The sequence below is a fragment of the Quercus suber genome, unplaced genomic scaffold (genome assembly GCF_002906115.3).
Source record: "Quercus suber isolate HL8 unplaced genomic scaffold, Cork oak 2.0 scaffold_155, whole genome shotgun sequence".
Taxonomy (NCBI): domain Eukaryota; kingdom Viridiplantae; phylum Streptophyta; class Magnoliopsida; order Fagales; family Fagaceae; genus Quercus; species Quercus suber.
Window position 1 is genome coordinate 199,299 of NW_027069616.1, and position 21,005 is coordinate 220,303.

At 35.7% G+C, this 21,005-nt stretch overlaps 1 protein-coding gene across 2 annotated transcripts; it reads left to right on the top strand.

Annotated features, from left to right (window-relative positions):
* The first annotated feature begins 1,645 nt into the window (after positions 1 to 1,645).
* On the top strand, positions 1,646 to 11,243 carry LOC112000395 (ERAD-associated E3 ubiquitin-protein ligase HRD1B). Of its 2 annotated transcripts, none has more exons than XM_024032517.2 (8): positions 1,646 to 1,781; positions 2,473 to 3,018; positions 4,083 to 4,259; positions 5,356 to 5,505; positions 5,597 to 5,802; positions 8,710 to 8,866; positions 9,509 to 9,788; positions 10,798 to 11,243. In XM_024032517.2, the coding sequence occupies exons 2-8, from the start codon at positions 2,486 to 2,488 to the stop codon at positions 10,960 to 10,962; spliced, it is 1,668 nt and encodes a 555-aa protein (XP_023888285.1). In that variant the 5' UTR covers positions 1,646 to 1,781; positions 2,473 to 2,485; the 3' UTR covers positions 10,963 to 11,243. The 2 variants fall into 2 exon arrangements, with proteins under 2 accessions (XP_023888285.1, XP_065633514.1); XM_065777442.1 differs by lacking the exon at positions 1,646 to 1,781 and adding an exon at positions 1,902 to 2,077.
* The last annotated feature ends 9,762 nt before the right edge of the window (positions 11,244 to 21,005 follow it).

The following is a 21,005-nucleotide window of genomic DNA, read 5'->3' on the forward strand; positions in this document are numbered from 1 at the left end:
ACTGTTGTAAACGGTGAAGGTTGGCTACTGGAACCACCGAGGGAGCATCGCCTCCTCTATACGACGCGTAAAGGGTGACCTGGAGAGCCAGTCGAGTGCCCTGCTCACGGGTCACTTCCTAAGCCCTTAGGAGTTGGGCTGTTACATTTACGCCTCTAGTAGCGCTCCTCTTCGTGAGAGAAATTCTCACTCGGGGGTGTTCTTGACCTTTGCCTGTAGTCGTCATCACTTTCGTCGTCAGAGGGCAAGTCAGGGCTGGGTTCAGACCGTCTTCGCCGTGCATGGCGCAGATTTCTCTTCAAATCATCTATCTAGCGTTGCATGGCCACCTTATCATCTTGTCTCTAGGATGCGTGGCTCTTAGCCTCTTTCAATTGCGTGGCCTGGCCATTATCGTGCCTCTGGGGCATGTGGCCACCCCTGCGGGTGTGGCTTCTGCTAGTTTGTGAGGTATGCACGCTTCCCTCTCGAAATCGTCCGTTCTCCTCGTTTTGACCGCGCTTGGGTTCGCCATAGTTACCCTGATGCTGGGATTTAGCCGGTTCAAGTCGATCGGAACTCCCTTGGTGAGGGCCTAATCCTACCATGCTTGGCTGTTGTCCTTACTAACGCACGAGTTTCTTCCCACAGACGGCGCCAATTGTAGGGACTGGGTTTGAACACTTCTAGTAGTTGAGAGAGTGAACCCAAGCCCAGCTTGTCTTGCAATGAATTTATAGAGAGAGGGATCAAAAACTAGGCCCTAGTAAGGGATGCAATGGCCATGCATGGTTGCTCGCGGATTTAAACGGTATGAATGTGGATTAAAATGAACAACGATGCTCCTCAGCGCTTCTCTCGAGAGTTTGCAGTTCTTATTACTTCTTTTGTGATTAGTTACAAGGGATTCCGGGAGAATTCAGGTTGCTATAGTGTTCTTTCCTCCAGATCTCTCCCTCTTCTTCAAGAGGGATTCCTTCTATTATATACTCCTCTCTCAATTGATCATAACCCTACACTTGTTGAGCAACCAGGCCATTACTTGAGTGCCTGTCCCATCAGCTGCATTCCCATTTCTCCTGTAGGTTACAGTAACTAAGGCAGCATTGTTCTGGAGTCTCCTCCTCGTTAATGATGCCAGGATGTTAGTTGTGGGCATTTAAGGTGGAGGTGACAGTTCATCCTGGAATTGCTCCTCCACCATGCTTCCATTGTTGACGCGTGGTACTTGCTCTTTTCTCTTTGGATATTCAGGAAGACTCCCCTTAATGGTGTGTTGCCTGTTCACTTTATGGTCTTGGCTTTCCGAGGACAGAGTCGTCCTCGGCGTTGTTTCTTGAGTACCTGGGTTTCTTACATTCATCCTCGGACTCTAGATATATTCTCGACGTGGGCCTTCGGGCCTAGTTCGAAGTGGGCCGGGGATGTCTGACTCCCTGGCCCCACAATATAAATATGTATAAAAATATATATAATTTAAAAGAAGAAGAAATACAGAACCAAATAAACCAGTCAGAATCAGGTCCACCCAGATAAAAATAAAAAGATAAAAAAAAAAATATGTATATATATATATAAATATTTTAAGGTCAAGTCCAGAAGCGGGCCGGCCTGCCGCAGAAAACGAATCCGGATCCGGGCTAGAACACAGTGTCCACGTGGCAATAATTGATTGGCCCGGCATACATCACGGTCCACCTCGATAATAAACAGGAGAGAGAGAGGGAGAAAGAAAACGCAAAGCAAATTTGTTCGTGACAGAAGCTTTGGTTCACAGTAACAGGAACAGGAACACGGAGAAGGTAACTCTATATATCAATTTCATTTATCTTATCCAAATGAAAAAAAAATCGATTATATATATTTTTTGTTGTTAAAATTCAATTATTTTTGTTTCTATAGGCATTGGATTTGAGTTATGCCTTTCTGTTTGGGGCTCGTTTTCTTAGAAATTGGCGTGCAGCAACTAAATTATATGTGTGTTTGGTTGATGAGAAAATGAGGGAAGAGAAATCGAAACAAGTTATAATAAATTTTGGGGCTTTCTGCCTTGTATCGATGCCATTTGGAATTCTGTATTGTGTTGGTCTCGAATCATGTACATGAGTTTAGAATTTTTTTTCCATTTTGAATTTTCCTTATAATTTTTTTGTTTTGCTTAACTTGTTTGTGATTGCTGATTATTTGGTAGCTGAGAAAAGCAAGGAAAATATATGATGAGGGAAAAAAAAAGTGGAATATTAGGTCTTATTTTGCATAGTTGACTGTTCTTTTTTCTTTTTTGAAATATGTTTTCTTTTTTCCTCATTTGGGGTTTTGTTTGTTTGGTGTATGGATCATGGGAAATCATGTGAAGAAAAAAGATGTGGTTTACATGTCTGGGAATTTGATTTGCTTTTGTAATGGCCCTTTTATGAATTTGATCTTATACATTTAAAAAAACATGATTTTGTGGATTGGTTTACTTGTTAATTGAATGATATGGTGTAACAGTGTCTGGAGGAAGATGATGAAGCTGCATACGTATGCTGGGCTTAGTTTAATTGCAACTCTAGCTGTTATTTATCATGCATTTAACAGTAGAGGCCAGTTTTACCCGGCAATGGTTTATTTATCAACCTCAAAGATCAGTTTGGTGCTCCTTCTCAACATGGGTTTGGTCATTATGTGCATCTTGTGGCAATTGACCAAACGGGTATTCCTTGGTTCCCTCCGGGAAGCGGAGGTTGAGAGGCTAAATGAGCAGTCGTGGAGGGAGGTCATGGAGATCCTATTTGCGATCACTATATTCCGGCAGGATTTTTCAGTTACTTTTCTGGCTATGGTCACGGCTTTGTTGTTAATCAAGGCTTTGCATTGGTTGGCTCAGAAGAGGGTTGAGTACATTGAGACCACTCCTTCAGTGCCCATGTTGTCTCATATTCGGATTGTTTCTTTTTTGGGATTCCTCCTTCTGCTTGATAGTCTCTTTTTATACAGCAATATTAAGTACTTGATAGAGACAAGGCATGCTTCAGTTTCACTGTTCTTTTCATTTGAGTAAGTTTTCTATCTATATGTTCCTGTTTTTATTATTTTCAGTTGTATTTAAATATGCTCTTCATGAGCCTTTTTGTTTTTGGTCATTATTTCATATGCAAATGCCTATCTATATAAGCTTAAACCGGAGTTTGCATCACTGGCTCAGCTCGTTGCAAATGAGTCTTAAATGTAAAGATAAGTTTTGTTTATGCATACACTTTTACAAAAGGCTTAGAAATAGCACGTGCCCCCTTTAACATAAATTGTTTGGTAGGGAGGTAACTAAAGTGGTTGGGTTTGAAATATAAGGAGTTTTGATCCAAGAGGGAAAGGCAATAAATACATGAGATCAAGAAGAAGCACTGAAGTTCAAGAGAGAGACACCTTTTGGACTTATCCTTAGTTTCAGAGATTTGATACGAAAACTTGAAAAATACCCATTCAGATGGACAAGGAATTAACAGTTATTGGAGGTTGGCCAACAATTGAAGGCAGATTCAAGAAAGCAAACCAAGGCACATATTTTGGAATGTGATTTGCCTTGCATGTGCCAAGAAGAATATTAGTGCTTATTCAACACGGATGCAAAAAGTTTCGTAGAAGATATAAAGGTTTATGTCGTCTTATCTTACAACCATCAAAATATGGCTTTTAACTACTTGTATTCTCTTCAAACAAAATTCAGAATTTCTCTAAATGAGTACTTTTTGAACCTTGGTGCGTTAAGCAGTCAAATAACACTAGGAAATTTTAGAAGTAATGAAGAGATGCTAATTTTTTTTTTTTTCAATTACAAAAGAAGATAGTAAGGATTGGTAAATTATGTCTGTTAAGAAGTAGCTCTATTGAGGCAAAAATGTCAAAATGCCATTTTCTACAAATTACGTACTTGACTAATTGCTCCACACACTCCACGGCCTCAAAATGTTAAACACTATTTTCATGTGTATCGCTGAAATTCTTCATTGCAGTTTTATGACCATGGGAATGCTTGGGATATCCAGTTGCATTTAGTTTGGACATGAATCATTTTCTGATACATGAAGTAGCTCTATAGTAATGTCTTTTACCTTTTGCCTCAGGTACATGATACTGGCAACAACAACAGTGTCAACATTTGTAAAGTACGTGTTCTATGTTAGTGACATGCTAATGGAGGGACAATGGGAAAAAAAGCCTGTGTACACATTTTACTTGGAACTTATCCGGGACTTGCTTCACTTGTCTATGTATCTGTGTTTCTTCCTTGTGATTTTCATGTAAGTGATATATTCATCCTCTTGCCCAACCATTAAAAAAAAGAAAAGAAGAAAAAGAAATCAATTCACTCTCAATGCTTTACAGGTTACTCGTGTATGCACATAAGCGTACCTGGATTAATTGTGCTCACACATCACATAAGCCATGGTTGTTCTATTGGACCATGCACAAAGTCACATGTATCTCCACTTACTGACTGTTATTTGACTACCCAAGTACACAAAGATGAGCATTTGACCATGAACAGTTATGCAATATGGTTGCTTTTGCATAGTATGAAGAGCAATTATATTTTTGTTTAACTTTAGCTACTGAACTACGAAGCTGTGTGTTTTCAAAGCATTTAAATTAGCAGTAACTCCACCTTTCACTTATGAAAAATAACACCTACCTTTTTTTGCTCGGCCTCCTTTTTGAATCTTATATTATGCTTAGAGATGAAATACTCCATATTTGATTCCATTCTTTATGATCTACCAATTCTATTTCATTTCATTCATTTATAAGCTCCCAAATATAGTGTAATGAAGGTAGTTGTGAATAACAAGGTAGCTAATGAGCTCTAGCTCAATTGGTACCTCCTCCCCTTGCTACTGCTTGGTGGAGGGTGTGAGGTCATGGGTTCAAAGCCCATTAGGCGTGTGTGTAAGTTACAAATAAAAAAAAAAAAAAAAACTTTAAATAATGGGGTAAGGTTCCAATTTGTTTACTAAGAATTTGCTCTAGTTACAACTTAATCCCAACATAGGTTGTCCAATTTCTCCTCAAAGGGTTCAAACTGCTATTTAGTTTTGGCTTGTATAGGCACTTCTACTTGTTAAGTGTGCCAACATGAAAGTAGGGTAAACTAGCTATGCCTGTTTGTTGTTCCTCTTGCTTTCAATCATGATTCCATGTCTAGGTCATATACTTCAATATTTGTATTAAAATCAGAACATTTTTTTTTTTGGGGGGGGTGGGGGGTGGGAAGGGGTTTTTTTTTTTATGGCATATATTGTCTCCTTTTCTTTTTAAACTGTTACCTTATTATTATTATTATTATTTTAATTTCTTTTGATATATCCTATCATACTGACTTTGAGTTGGTTTCCTTAGGCACTACGGTGTACCTTTGCACTTAATAAGAGAGCTCTATGAGACATTTAGAAATTTTAAGATTCGTATTGCCGATTACATTCGCTATCGGAAGATCACTTCAAACATGAACGATCGATTTCCAGATGCAACACCTGAAGAACTTAATGCGTGAGTTCTTTGCTTTGCTATTATTATGTTTTGGATACACACACACTTTTACTTCTTTTTTTTTAAATAATTATTTCTGATGGATATGCAGAAGTGACGCAACATGCATAATTTGTCGTGAAGAGATGACGACAGCCAAGAAACTTATTTGTGGACATCTATTTCATGTGCATTGCCTCCGGTCATGGTTAGAGCGACAGCATACCTGTCCTACTTGCAGGGCCCTGGTTGTACCACCTGAAAATGGGACAACTACATCTGGAGGGCATGGATCACGGGCAGATGTTAATCAGCAAGGTAATTACATAATCGTCACTTATGTAATTGGGGTGAAATATTTCTGATACACAATTTTTTTGTGCACAATTTCAAATTACTAATGAAAACTATGAATGTGCATTTTTCCCATGTTATGTTTATGACTTATGAACAAGTCATTCCCTTTCCTGCGTATTTTGACATTGTGGTACCATTGGAATTTATTGAGGAGCAATATCTTATCAACTTAAGAGAAAAAGATAAAGCACTTATCAGAAGCCATAAGTTAGACCACAACTGCCAATGGCCTTTGGGCCAAATGGCACTTCCAACCCCATAAATATTTTGTTGTTAGTGAAGGTGGGGGTTCAGATCTGCTCAGCTGTGTGAGTATTTACCTAGTATAAGTGGCATTCATAATAAAAGTGAATAAATTACACTAGCCATCAGCCTATTGCAACTCTTTTTTTTTTTTTTTTTTTTTTTTTTTTTTTTTTTGTGAGTTTGGGATCAGCTGTGCAAAATATACCACACTAAGCACTGCCACAGGCAAAGTTTGGATTATTTATCTCTCAATAAAAAATGGCAAATTGCAAAAACACCTCTTGAGGTTTGGGTCATTTTCAAACACACCCACTGTACTATCAATTAAAAATTTTAAGCAAGCATGGTATTGTAATTGATCAAATTGATCCCTCTGTTCAACTTCTTTCAATTTGAGTGTTAGAAATTCATTTTTTAAATAAAATTAAAATTAGTTAAAATATAATTATTTAAAAAAAAAAAAAACTCTTCTATAATTAAAATTGGAAAGAAAAAATTGAAGTACTGTTAACATGAAAACTTCAGATCTAGTATTACCAAAAACATCAATCCCCAATTTTATGCCATCTACCCTGTACACAGTTTACCAAGAATTTTACTACTTTCATGCCCACTTCTCAGACAAATGATCAATCTCCAATTCAAGTTAATGCCCACTACATTAACAAACCAAATCATCAAATCCCGATTTCAAAAAATCTTCAACCACAAATCTAAACAATACCCACAAAATCCAACACTTCCACAAATAAAAAACCCTCTAACCTCAGCAATTTGCTCCAACCTGACAATGAACCGAACCATCCGTATGATGAGAACCTGCCACCAAGCTGATCATACTGCATTTGTTTGCGGAGCACTCCTTGGAGTTGGTCAGGACAACTTGACTGGTGCTCACATCTTGGGCTTGGTGTTCTTGGGATGACTCGGTTAATGAGGCATGGTGATGTTGGTGCAGTTTCCTCGGCTTCAGCTGGCTTGAAATTGGTGGCCTAGGCTCCATTGCCACTCCAGGAGCAAGGGGAGGGCTTAAGAGATGAAAAATAGAAGAAAGGTAGGAGAGAGCTAGGATTCGGCCATGTTGAGGTAGGCTGAGAGAGAGAGAACTGGAAAGGAAAAGAAAATAAGGGGAAAGAAAATAAGAAGAAAAGAAAAGAATTTTTTAAAAAGAATTTTATCAAAAAATGTTTTGTCTACAATAAAATGCATGTGACCACTTTCGGTCACTTAATAGAAGGGTTAATTTGATCAATCGCAATATGTTGAGGGTTTAAAAGTTTAAATTGATAGTACAAGGGGTATGTTTGAAAATGACCCAAACCCCGAGGAGTGTTTTTGCAATTTTCCCTAAAAAAATCTGTCATATTTTACTTTTAATCTGTCAATTCAAACATATCTTCTGTCTCAGTCCTCAGGATCAGTTTCTGGACTCCAACAGTGGATGGCAGATAGATATTGTATGCATCATGTGTAGCAGAGAAATCAGTTATACTGTACTGGATTATCAGATTTTTGTTGATTCTTCCCAGTTTTTTAGCTAAAAACTTTCTACTGCTGGAAGATTGTAATCAAGTGGATTAGGTCATGCAAATTGTGTTTCTGCATCCAATTCTTAGCTTTCATATAATTTTTATCACACATATGTTGCTTGGGCTCAGAGGTTGTACCTTGGTGTGATGGCAAGTGCCCTCCATTCAAGAGATGTGTTGCACGCTTGAGTCTGTTAATTAGCCTCTCCAAAAATGAGGGGTAAAGCTAACTCTTCCAAAGGTCGCAAAAGGACCTTTGTGCACTGGGTATGGCCTTTATGGAATGCTTGGGCCTAGTGAATTAAGCTTGCCACAGCATAGTGCCCGTTTCATGGACATTTGCTAATAGAAGGCTAAGTGTAATATAGCTTTGCTTATTTGCCTTACTTATTTACAGTGGCCTTAGACGCAGCTGCCTTCTAGGGAGTCTATTGCAATTGTTCATGTTTATGGATTTTGATTTTGAAAAAAAAAAAAAAATATGAACATTACTTTTTAGATGTTGCTGAAAATTTTGTTTTGACCCTGGTTAAATCTATTTTCAAAGGAAAAACTTAAAAGGATTAATGTTTTAGTAGGAAATCATGTATTGAAATACGTAATTCCTGATTTTATTTGAGCTATCCTGATGTGTTTGTTTAGTAATCTATTCTGGTTGCATTTCTGCAGAATATTTTTCCCCTGAATGTTCCTATTAAGATGAGATTTAAAAAGGAAAAAGAAAAGCTATAGTTTAAACTTTAAAACAACAGTCAAGGTCATAATTCATAATGTATGAAAGAGTAATGAAATATGGCTAGGGTAGAACTCCAAGATTCATATGATTGCTGTTATTTTAGCGTCATAAATTGGTGGTTCTCTAATATACTCTTTTCAGTTTCTCATTTGTGGTTATAGCAATTTCTTGGGTTTCAATGTTTTATGTTCAGTGGTTTCATTCATCATGTCAGTTGTTTAATCTCAGGGAAATGGAGTTCTTTATTGTGATATGCTTTTACTACTTTAAAAAGGGAAAAAAAGAAGTTTTTTTTCTTCACTTAATTGTTTCACTTGTTATGGTATGGGACTGACAAACTATTTTAATTGGGTACAGGGACAGCGATGGGAAGTACGTCTGCTGAGGGTTCTGTTGGTAATGGTATGGCGGGTGATAATTTGAGCCAGCATCAAGCCAGACTCCAAGCTGCTGCTGCAGCAGCTTCAATATATGAGAAATCTTATGTTTATCCTTCTGCAAATACGCTAGTATGGTATGCACTTTTGTGCTATGTTTTTAATCATCTTGTCTGTTGGCATGCTTTCGTTTGTGTAGCATGTGTGTGCAGGGTGGAGGTAGACTGCTACAAATATGGCAACCCTAGAACATTGTTCTGTCTTCATATTCTCCTTTTGTGTGATGGTTTAAGAAATGATACATCATATTTTAATAGTACTTGAAGCTTTGAGATGGGTCAGCCAAGTCTTGCCAACCACCGTTTGATTCAGTTGACCACTTCTGGGTTGCAGAACAGATTAATTTAAAAGCTGTAAAATATATATCAAAGACTTGAAGCTAGCCTAAGATTTAGAGGTTCAACATTTTGTAGGTTTTTGGTTGAACACCCCTCTCTTCATTCTCTCCTTCCTAGAGCTTATTTACTTTGAAAAGCCCAGGCTTCTGGTTTGATGAGGACCGATGTTTTCACCAGTACATATTTTAAAGGAGGCGATATAGAGTGCAATCTTAGATAGGACAGAATGGTGGGGAAAAAATTGTGGCTTACCCTAATTAGTTTTGGAAAAAAGAAGGGATTCATTAAGCCAATCCCAATTTACTTGGAATTAAGGCTTAGTTGATTTGAGTTGAGTTTTAGGACCAACTGTTTCAACAAATTTTGTACTCTTCTTTGCAGGTCCCCTGGATATGCTGTTCTTCCGCAGGTTCAAAAAACTTCAGCCGACTCTGCTAACACAGAATCCAGTGGACCAGCATTCATTGGACAACCACAACAACAGTTCGCAATCCCTGGTGGACCTTCAAACTTGCCTTTTCCTCAATCTCCGCACTGCATATTTGTTCCTTTTCAGACACCTGGAGCCAATGTGACATATGGAGATAGGTTTGGCAGCAATCTTAATATACCAGACTCGCAGCTGGAAGCTCAGAAAAAATTTCTTAGTAACCAAATTGAGGTACAATAAATTTTAATTCTGATACATATATCATTGTGGTTTATCCATTGATGCTTCCACTTTCTGCTTCTATATATGTGAATTCATGAGGTGTATGTATCATCTTACTGTACACTAGTCGATACTAAATGAGAAAATTGTGTTGTTATGATCTAATAGGCAAAATGTTAAACCATCTAAACCGATATTATCCTCCCCCACAGGAAGATGTGCATTATGCGTTTGTAAACTTATGCATGTACACTTGGTTGAGGTCTGCTGTTTGGTTAGGCTAATATTATCAAGTCTCTCTTAAATGTATGCTTCATGAGCAAGTGTCCAGTGTTTATATTTGAAGTCTTTCATGGTATAGTTATCAGCAATGCCTGCAGCAACTGGTATAATAAGTTAACTTTTGATTGTTTGTTTCTTGCTGGAAGATCCAAGGAATCGTTAACCTTATCTCAAAACATGGGATGTAAATATGTGCCATTGCAATCAGCATAATAGTCATGCAGTTGTCACATAGGTGATTCATATCAACTGGCTATTGATGTGTGATTAAGGTGATGGGAAGGAGATGATCTGGGCCCAAATAGCACACTATAGTCCTCCTTTTTGTCAATGAAAGTCTTATTCAGCAAAAAAAAGAAACTGGAAATGGGAAGTTAGGTTGAGCAATCACATGGGTACCTGTTAGAAGGGGTGCTAATAATCGTTGGGTTGTTCTCTGATGGGAAGGGCACCAGGGCATGATGTCCCTATCAAACTTAGACGGACTTGGGCCCCAGGAATTCTATTTTCCTTGTATTAGCTGCATCAGTTGACTGCCTTCATTCTAGTTTGATTGCTTTACTTTTTGTAGGTTATTATTATTATTATTTTTTAATTTTTTAAAATTATATATACATATATATATATATTTTTTTACATTTTAAGAAAATAGAATAACTTGCTTCATACTAATCAAAAAAAAATAAATTGACAATATTTTGTCGTAATATTGTGGTTCACTGTCCCTCTCATGCAGGTCATGCAAAATCAGCTCCGACTTCTACAGAAGCCAAAAGTTGAGGAAAACCTGAATATTGGTCCCACATCATCATCAGATAGCAAAGGAAAAAATGTTGCTGCATCTACATCTTCATCTATTTCAGACTGTGGTCGTCATGGGGAGACTGAAGTCGATAAATAACTTTGCATTAGTATTAGATGTATTATAAAAAGACTGCATAATATGGATACAGGGAAAAGAAAAAGATAGAGATACGTTACAACGTTGCTTCTGTAAGAGCTGTTGATGTGAGCAATGTTTTCTAAGTCCCATCAATTATTTTTTCCTTAATCAAGCTGACTTTTAGGTTTTGAATATTAAGTGTCCTTACAAATGACCAATTTGTGCAAGAATTTTTTTTTTGCTTTTGATGTAAAAATGTGCATGTTTAGTGCTGACAAATACATATATTTCTTGATCTCTCTCCGCGTGTGATTCTCCTTGTAGGAACACTCTGGAATTTAACGGCATGGACATTACTGCAGCTCGACTAGACATTTGTTTTTTCCATTCTTGTGAAGCAGACTAGCCTGTATGTACATACTTGGCTTGGTTATTAGGAAATACAATAATTTTCGTTGTTTAAACAACACAACAAGTATTTTTATAACATTTTTTTACCCACATGTATTTCTATAACATTTAAACATTACTAGAACAACATTACCAAACAGGCTCGCAATTTTCTTGGCTCCATGCTTCAGTGTCACCTCATAATGAGTTCCTTACAATCTAAACCCTCTGTGGCACATAACTAGGGGCAACTCAACAATTAGACGATTTAGGCAATGGCTTGCCTAAGGCATCAATTGGAAGAGGAACCCCTAAAATAAATACATTATATTTATTATAGAATTGCAAAAGGGTTTTAAAATAAGTATTGCAAAAATAATAACAATTATAAAAAAGTATGTTCTTTCACCTAGCCAAAAAAGGAAAAAGAAAACCTCTTCTGTTAGTCAATAAAATGTCTTGTCTATCTGTCTAACAATATAAAAATGTAATCAAGGCCCAAAAATTTTACTCATCATTTCTCTCTCTATCAAAATCAAAATTAGAATTAATAGTTTTTTAGACAAATTTATTATTGAAATCTATTTTTCAAGTGGTAAATTATGAGTTAGCAATAAAAAGAAGAAGGAATTTAGGCGGATTTATGTGAAAGTAATTTTCTACTAGTTATAATTTGTCTTCTCAATAAAAGGTATTCAGCTTTCTACCATTAATATCACTTTCACCTAAGCTAGTAGCATAACATTTTAACAAGTTGTAAATGCGATTGTGAATTTGTGTGTATATGAGCTTATTATTTTAAGGAAACTTGTACAATGACATTCATTAGATAACTCTTAGATGATTTCATAAACCATAAGGAAATAAATTTGTCTCTTTATTTGAAACTTATGAAATCTATATAATTAGAGGATAATGAGAAATCATGCTGTCTTCATTGGTATATGTTAGATTTGGACAAGAGAAAGCAAAGTGCTCAACTAAGGAGATGTGATGTGAGAAAGTTTAATAGAATTTCTCATGTGAACTAGAAACAAAGGACAACTGAAATAACAACCTCAAAATTTCTCATGTGAATAAGAAACAAAGAAGGACAACTGAAATAACAACCTCACGACTAACTCTTAACAACTCAATAATGAAAATAACTAACCCTACTAATCTCAGGCAACCAATAACTAAAATTACAAGTGTCTAGTTCTAATGAATTAAGAGTCATGTTAATGGATGTCTTTGGAAAAATTGTTAAAAAACTATTTAAAAAAAAATTATACTACATTAATTTATGAGAAATTGAAAAAATTGTGAAAATATTAATTTTTTTTTCTCATAAAAATTTTCCTAAAAATAGTTCACTAATTAACTTTTCTCACGAATTAATTACATAACGAAAGACATAACGACTTGTAGCACAGCACTGAAACTAAATGTCGTATTGATACTTCTGCAATCATTATGCAGAATTAAAGCTATTGCTTCAGCCAAAAAAAAAAAAAAAAAAAAAAAAAAGAAAAAAAAAAAGCTATTTCTTCTATTTCAATAGAATTGTTAATTCATTTCTTTCTCTTTGCTTGAAGCTATGATTACCACGCCTTTGTCATATGTAATGATGATACCCACTTAACCTGATGTTACAAGATAGGCCCTTTGTTGTGTCCCAAGGTCAAATGGAAAAATAATTCGAAGTAGTTGAAGAAGTTTGAATAGCAAATAATTATGAAGTAGTTCAAGAAGTTTGAATAGCAAATAATTCGAAGTAGTTGAAGAAGTTTGAATAGCAAATAATTATGAAGTAGTTCAAGAAGTTTGAATAGCAATAATAGCAAATAATTATGAAGTAGTTCAAGAAGTTTGAATAGCAAATAATTTGAAGTAGTTGAAGAAGTTTGAATAGCAAATAATTATGAAGTAGTTCAAAAAGTTTGAATTTGAATAGAATTCTAATAAAATTATGCAATAGATTAAGGATGAATTTGAATAGAATTCTAATAAAATTATGCAGTAGATTAGAAAGAGGATTAGAATTTAATTTCAATTTATATTTAAATTTAAGTAGGAGTTGGATCTTGTGTTTAAGGACTTGGTTGTGATGAAGCTTATCTCCTCACTAGTATTTATGTGCGTAGGAATTATGAATGAAGCAAGCAGAATTAAGGTTTTATCAAAATAAAAGATTGTTTTTGGATAGGCATTGTGGGGTGCCTAATACCTTTTCCACACGTAACCAAACTTTTAGACTCAAGAATCAATATTTTTTAGCATCCATATTAGATTAGGAAAAATGCCCTTTTTTCTTAGCCTAGGATCAGTAATAAAATCAATTAGAAATAGATGACCAATCACACCTAAGAAAAACCTAATGATTGGTAGCAATTTCACTTATTTTTGGTAATTCTCTTAAAATTTGGCCAAGATTCCTGCCACACCTCCAAAAGTAGACTTACCTTCCTCCACTGAGAGAGAGAGCACCCGAAGCACCGCGTGAACCACTCGTATCATTATTGAGAGGGGCCTCCAACAGGCCTCGCGCGTGTGGGAGCCTCGCCATGGCGGGTGGTCAAACGAAGGTCTGATGGCGGTTTTTCCATTCCGATCGAGGCTGGGCGTTGACAACCTCCCAATCCCATTCTGTGGATGAACGTGAAGTTGTTTCATTCTTATCTACTACATCTCTCTTAGTAAGATCTCTTACGACGCAATTTAGTGGTAAATTGTATACGCATCTCTTACGGGAATGTCTTGGGAAACAAAGATAGTTTAAAAAAAAAAAAAACCTTATACCAAATAAATAAATATAACCACTAGCAAAAAGAACTTTACAAAAAAACACATCTATCATTAGTCATTTTCTATTGGAAGATCACTGAATTTAGCCCAACTGTAGCAAGACAAAATATTGACTATCCATGATTAATGGGCTAATTTGGCATAATTGTGGGCCAATAATAATTCCCAACTCCTCTAGCTTTCTTAGTCGGTGGTCCATGTGCATAATACATGATTCGTAAATGACAAAAGTTGATCAACAAGAAAAGTTATTTTACAAAGTGGTTTTGTAAGACATTTCTCTTAGTGATTTTTATATGTAAGTTTCATAGGACAAAATTGCAAAATGCCCCTTTTGGGCAAACTAAGCAGCGTTTTGCCCTCTTTCTCAAGCTAATTAGGAAAATGCTCCTCTTTTGAAAATCGAGTTTCTCAAAATCAATTTAGGCCCTATACCGGCGTTTTTAAAGAGCCTATAGTGAGGTTTTCAAGACCTATAGTGGCGTTTTGTAACTCAATTTATATAAAATTGAGTTATAGGTAAAAAAAAATTAAAAAAAATTGCCTATAACTCGATTTATTGGAAGTCGAGTTACAAAACATCACTATAGGTCTTGAAAACGTAACTATAGGTCTTTAAAAACGCTGCTATAGGGCTCCAGATTTTTTTTTTTATTTTTTTTATAACTCGATTTTGAGAAAATCGAGTTTCAAAAGAGGGGCATTTCCCTAATTAGTTTGAGAAAGAGGGCAAAACGCTGTTTAGTTTGCCCAAAAGGGGCATTTTGTAATTTTGTCCAACTTTCGGGCAAACTAAGCAAACTAAGTAGGGTTTTGCCCTCTTTCTCAAACTAATTAGGGAAATGCCCTTCTTTTGAAAATCGAGTTTCTCAAAATCGATTTAGGCCCTATAGTGGCATTTTTAAGGAGTCTATAGTGATGTTTTCAGGACCTATAGTGGCGTTTTGTAACTCGATTTATATAAAATCGAGTTATAGGTAAAAAAAAATTAAAAAAAAATTGCCTATAACTCAATTTATTGAAAGTCGAATTACAAAACGTCACTATAGGTCCTGAAAACGTCACTATAGGTCTTTAAAAACGCCGCTATAGGGCTCCAGATTTTTTTTTTTTATAACTCAATTTTGAGAAAATCAAGTTTTAAAAGATGGCCATTTCCCTAATTAGTTTGAGAAAGAGGGCAAAACGCTGCTTAGTTTGCCCAAAAGGGGCATTTTGCAATTTTGTCCAAGTTGGACAAAATTGCAAAATGCCCCTTTTGGGCAAACTAAGCAGCTTTTTGTCATCTTTCTCAAACTAATTAGGGAAATGCCTATCTTTTGAAAATCGAGTTTCTCAAAATCGATTTAGGCCCTATAGCGGCGTTTTTAAAGAGCCTATAGTGACGTTTTCAGGATCTATAGTGGCGTTTTGTAACTCGATTTATATAAAATCGAGTTATAGGTAAAAAATAAAAAATAAAAAAATTGCCTATAACTCGATTTATTGGAAGTCGAGTTACAAAACGTCACTATAAGTCTTGAAAACGTCACTATAGGTCTTTAAAAACGCTGCTATAGGGCTCCATATTTTTTTTTTTAAATAACTCAATTTTGAGAAAATCGAGTTTCAAAAGAGGGGCATTTCCCTAATTAGTTTGAGAAAGAGGGCAAAACGCTGCTTAGTTTGCCCAAAAGGGGCATTTTGGGCAAACTAAGCAGCGTTTTGTCCTCTTTCTCAAACTAATTGGGGAAATTCCTATCTTTTGAAAATCGAGTTTCTAAAAATCGATTTAGGTCCTATAGCGGTGTTTTTAAGGAGCCTATAGTGACGTTTTTAGGACCTATAGTGGCATTTTGTAACTTGATTTATATAAAATCGAGTTATAGGTAAAAAAAAGTTAAAAAAATTGCCTATAACTCGATTGATTGGAAGTCGAGTTACAAAACGTCACTATAGGTCCTAAAAACGTCACTATAGGTCTTTAAAAACGCCGCTATAGGGCTCCAAAATTTTTTTATTTATTTTTTATAACTCAATTTTAAGAAAATTGAGTTTTAAAAGAGAAGCATTTCCCTAATTAGTTTGAGAAAGAGGGCAAAATGCTGCTTATTTTGCCCAAAAGGGGCATTTTGCAATTTTGTCCAAGAGAGACATTTTGGGCAAACTAAGCAGGGTTTTGTTTTCTTTCTCAAACTAATTAGGGAAATTCCCCTTTTTTAAAAATCGAGTTTCTTAAAATCGATTTAGGCCCTATAGCGGCGTTTTTAAGGAGCCTATAGTGATATTTTCAGGACCTATAATGGCGTTTTGTAACTCGATTTATATAAAATCGAGTTATAGGTAAAAAAAAAATTAAAAAAAAAATTAAAAAAAATTGCCTATAACTCGATTTATTGGACGTCGAGTTACAAAACGTCACTATAGGTCTTTAAAAAAGCCGCTATAGGGCTCCAGAATTTTTTTATTTTTATTTTTTATAACTCAATTTTGAGAAAATCGAGTTTCAAAAGAGGAGCATTTCCCTAATTAGTTTGGGAAAGAAGGCAAAACGCTGCTTAGTTTGCCCAAAAGGGGCATTTTGCAATTTTGTCTGCAAAATGCCCTTATTCTGAAACTATCTAACAAAATGCCCCTGTTTTGAAACTCGATTTTAGGAAATCGAGTTTCAATGAAAAACTCGATTTGATGAAAATCGAGTAATGTGAAAACATGGGCATTTTACTAGATAACTTGATTTCACATAACTTGAGTTCCATGTTTTTTTTTTTTTTTTAAAGTTTAAAACTGGAGCATTTTACTAGATAGTTTTAGAACATGAGCATTTTGCTAAAAAGTTTTGGCGAAAGGGCAAATGCCCATTTTGGCCGTTAAATACAATATTACTAAAGTCAATATATTTTATTTATTTGGCTGAGATTGTAAAGTCTATTTTAGTATGAGTAATGCAACGTCATAATAATTTCATAACAAATCTTAAATAGCAAGTTATTATTGGTAAGTAAAAAAGTTATGTAAGTGGTAAGTTCAGGTAAGAACTAATAATAACTTACCACTTATAATTTATTAAGAAAATGTTAAACGTTATAAACCTAGCATTAATCAACATTGTGAGAAGAAACATGTGAAAATTTTAGAATTGCTATTGTCAATCATAATCTGTTTGCACTTTGGCTACCAAGCCATTCCAGGATGACTTGTCTCTTACCCAACAAGAAAAGGTTTATAATCTATATCCTACTTTGTTAGTTTTGTTTTTGGTTTTGCATTTTGTTATAAGAATATTTTCCTTTTAATTTCATAGTCAGTAATATTCAACCTTTCTTTCTTTCTTCATTTTTTTTTTTTTTTGAAAAGAAGTAATATTCAATCTGAGTAGCTAGAATGTGGCTTCAATTAGTTTGACTTCTTTTTTCTGCGTTCTTTTTCTTTATCTCTTTGAAATTTGTGTGTTTGGATTGCATTGGAGATGAAAAAATTTTGCGTTTTGCTGAAAAAATGGTGGATCCCATGGTATTGTTCATGCATTTTTGGGTATTATTTATGAGCTTCACTACACTTTTTGGTACTATTTATGAGCTCCATTGTACTATTTCAACTAACTTTTACTTTTGTCTACGGTACTTTCAGTAATAAGTTTTCAGTTTTAATAAAATAAGTGATATCCAAACACACTGATATGGCGGTTTTATTTTGGGCAAGCTATGCAAAAGTACTGGAGGTTATTCCAAGGGAGGCCAAAACTTTTTTTGTGCAGGTGGACTGTTACTTATGGGGACCATATTTCGAAGGGAGGCCGAGAATTTTTGTGCAGGTAGGTTTTGATTTGAAATTTAGGACCTAGCTATGGGCCATAAATGAAGAAGAAGGAAGGCTCGCATGGGTGATGGCCGATGGGCTTTGTACTTTTATTGAAATTGTTACTTTTTATGTTTAAATTTTGGGTAAATTACAAATTACACACATGAAGTTTAGTGTTGTTTGGATTTTACACCCCGACATTTTAAAATTTTGATTTTACACTCTGAAGTTTGGTTCCGTTAACAATTTATATCCCACAGCTAGTTTTTGCCATTAAGGCTGCGTTTGTTTTGGTGGTAAATGATTTCCGGAAATCATTTACCACCTGACCCCAGTGTTTGGCAGGAAAGGAAAATTTTATTTTCCGGAAAATCAGCTTCAATTTGACTCTTTTTACTCCTTTGACCCGGAAATTATTTTACGTTCTCATTTTCCCTTCAAATGGTTTCCGTAAAACGCCCAAAACGCCCAAAACAGAGAAACGAAAGAGAGAGCCAGAGGAGTTGAGAGAGAACGCAGAAAAGAGAGAGCCAAGAAACTTACCCATCCTCCACGGCGAGACCATCCACACACCGACGATCCACACACCGACGAGCTCCAAGCTCCGATCCACACCAAGCACCGCGTCGCCTTCGATCGCCTCTGCTCGAGCTCGCTTTGCCGCGTGATCTCGCCTCCGCTCGAGCTCGCTTTGCCGCGTGATCTCGCCTCCGCTCGAGCTCGCCTCTGCCGGCGACCCACGAACCCAAAGCCCAAATTGTTCGACCCAAACCCAGGCGTTCGATCCATTGCCTTCGACCTTCGACCGACGACCCAGACCTTCGACCCAGACCGGGGATGGCCGCGGTGGCTGTGGTGGAGGTTGTTGGTGTCGGCGGCAGAGGGTAGGACCGATTATACCGGCCCGATTCCCAGTGGAGATGAAGGACGGCGATGGCGAGATGGGTGGGAAAGTTTTGTTTGTTTTGTTTGTTTGTTGTCGTCGCCGGAATTAATCTTAGGAGACCCATCTTAGTTTTGTTTGTTTAAAGTTTGATTGTTGTTGTTGTCGCCGGAATCAATTAATTTGTTGTTGTTGTTGTTGCGTTGTTGTCGCCGGAATCAATTTGTTGTTGTTGTTGTTGTGTTGTTGTTGCCGGAATCAATGTGAAAAAATGGTAGGAAAATAGCATTTTCCTAATAGAACCAAACACATAAACTCTATTTTCCACAACAATTTTCATAATTCAACCAAACACTTAAAAATATTTTCCTTTTCCGGAAAATAGCATTTCTGGAAAATACATATTTTCCGGAAAACGTTTTACACGAAACAAACACAGCCTAAGTGACACATATGCATACAGACGTGTTTTATTTTTGCCAAATCATCAACAAACAGTACCGTTTTAGTGAAGACCAAGAGCAGACTTAGCACTATCCAAACAGTACCGTTTTGCAGTGTAAAAACACAAAACTCAAATCCTAAACTATACCGTTTCAACCAAATTCTAAGATCAAAATCATTTGTGAACCCATCCGCCTGAAAACTACCGACTCATCATGACGTGAACCCATTAGCTAGCCCGACAATGGCCACAAATATGGCAAGCAACAATAGAGAAGCTCGAAGGTGGAAGACTATGGAAAGAGGATACGACTGTTTATCTTTATCTATCTATCAATCCAAACCAACGGCGCTGATTTGCAAGTGCTATAATAAAATTCAAATTCACAAAACCAAAACACTATTGGATGGATTTAATGGTATGCAAGCCTACCACTCCCAATTACTGTATATATCGTGTTTTTGTTTTGTATAATTAATTGTGATATTTTTTTATTATTATTATGGATTAGAAAAGAGGAAGTGTGGAAGTGGACCAAGTGGTGATAAGAATGAGGTGAAATTGAAGCTGTATTCATTCTAGTGGAGCAGTTCTTCCTTTTGGTGTTCGTACTTTTCTTTAATTATTTAATCAATTTTACTGATTAGATCTAATTTTTTAAGTCATTATTAAACAGTCTAACCTCTTTCCATAATCTTCCTTCTTCGGGCTTCTCTAACGTTGCTCTCCATATCAGTGGTTGTGGCCTTGGCTGCTACCGAGCCAATGGGTTTACGATGAGCCTGTAGTTTTCAGGAGGATGGATTCACATTAAGTTCCTGCTCTGCAATTTGGAGGTAGCTGATACAAGTTATTTTGATTTTAGAATTTGGCTGAAACGGTGTTGTTTAGGATTGGAGTTTTTTTTTGTTTTAACATTGGGCAAAACGGTATGGATAGTGCCAAGTCTGCTCTTGGTCTTCACTAAAACAATACTGTTTAGTGCTGATTTAGCAAAAATAAAATACATCGCATGCACATGTGTCACTTATTGGCAAAAACTAACTGTGGGGAGTAAATTGCTAACAGAACCAAACTTCAGGGTGTAAAATCAAAATTTTGAAACGTTGGAGTGTAAAATTCAAACAACCCCAAACTTCAGAGGTGTAATTTGCAATTTACTCTTAAATTTTTCACTCAAATTGATACTTCCTTGGTATGTTGTGATTGTTTTGGAACATGATATAATTTTTTTTATTCTAAAAATAGTTACAATATGTTGTTAATTTCTCAACTCGAATCATTTTTTTTAGATGTCCAAACATTTTGTGCATGAAAAGATGCTAATTAAGTTACAAGGTTCTTGATAGAATATGATATTCATAGTTGATAACTCATGCAATTTACAAAAAAGTTTAACACAAATTTTCTTTTTTAAATTCACACTTGTTTAATTATATTTTTTTTACAAATAATTATGATAATAGATATCTATGATATTAATTATGATAATAGATATCTATGATACAATGATTGTTACTCTCTCTCTCTCTCTCTCTCTCTCTCTATATATATATATATATATATTGGAACCTTAAACTTCAATTCACAATATTACATAAAACTTCATCCAAATTTATAACTAAATTTTATTTATATATATATATATATATATTCATAAAAATATAATGTACCTAAATTTTAATATAGGGTTTAAACAAAAATTGGAAAGAATTGGAGGATTAAATTGAGAGGCATAGGAATAACTTTTGGAAGGTTAGAAAAGACTTCTTGGTG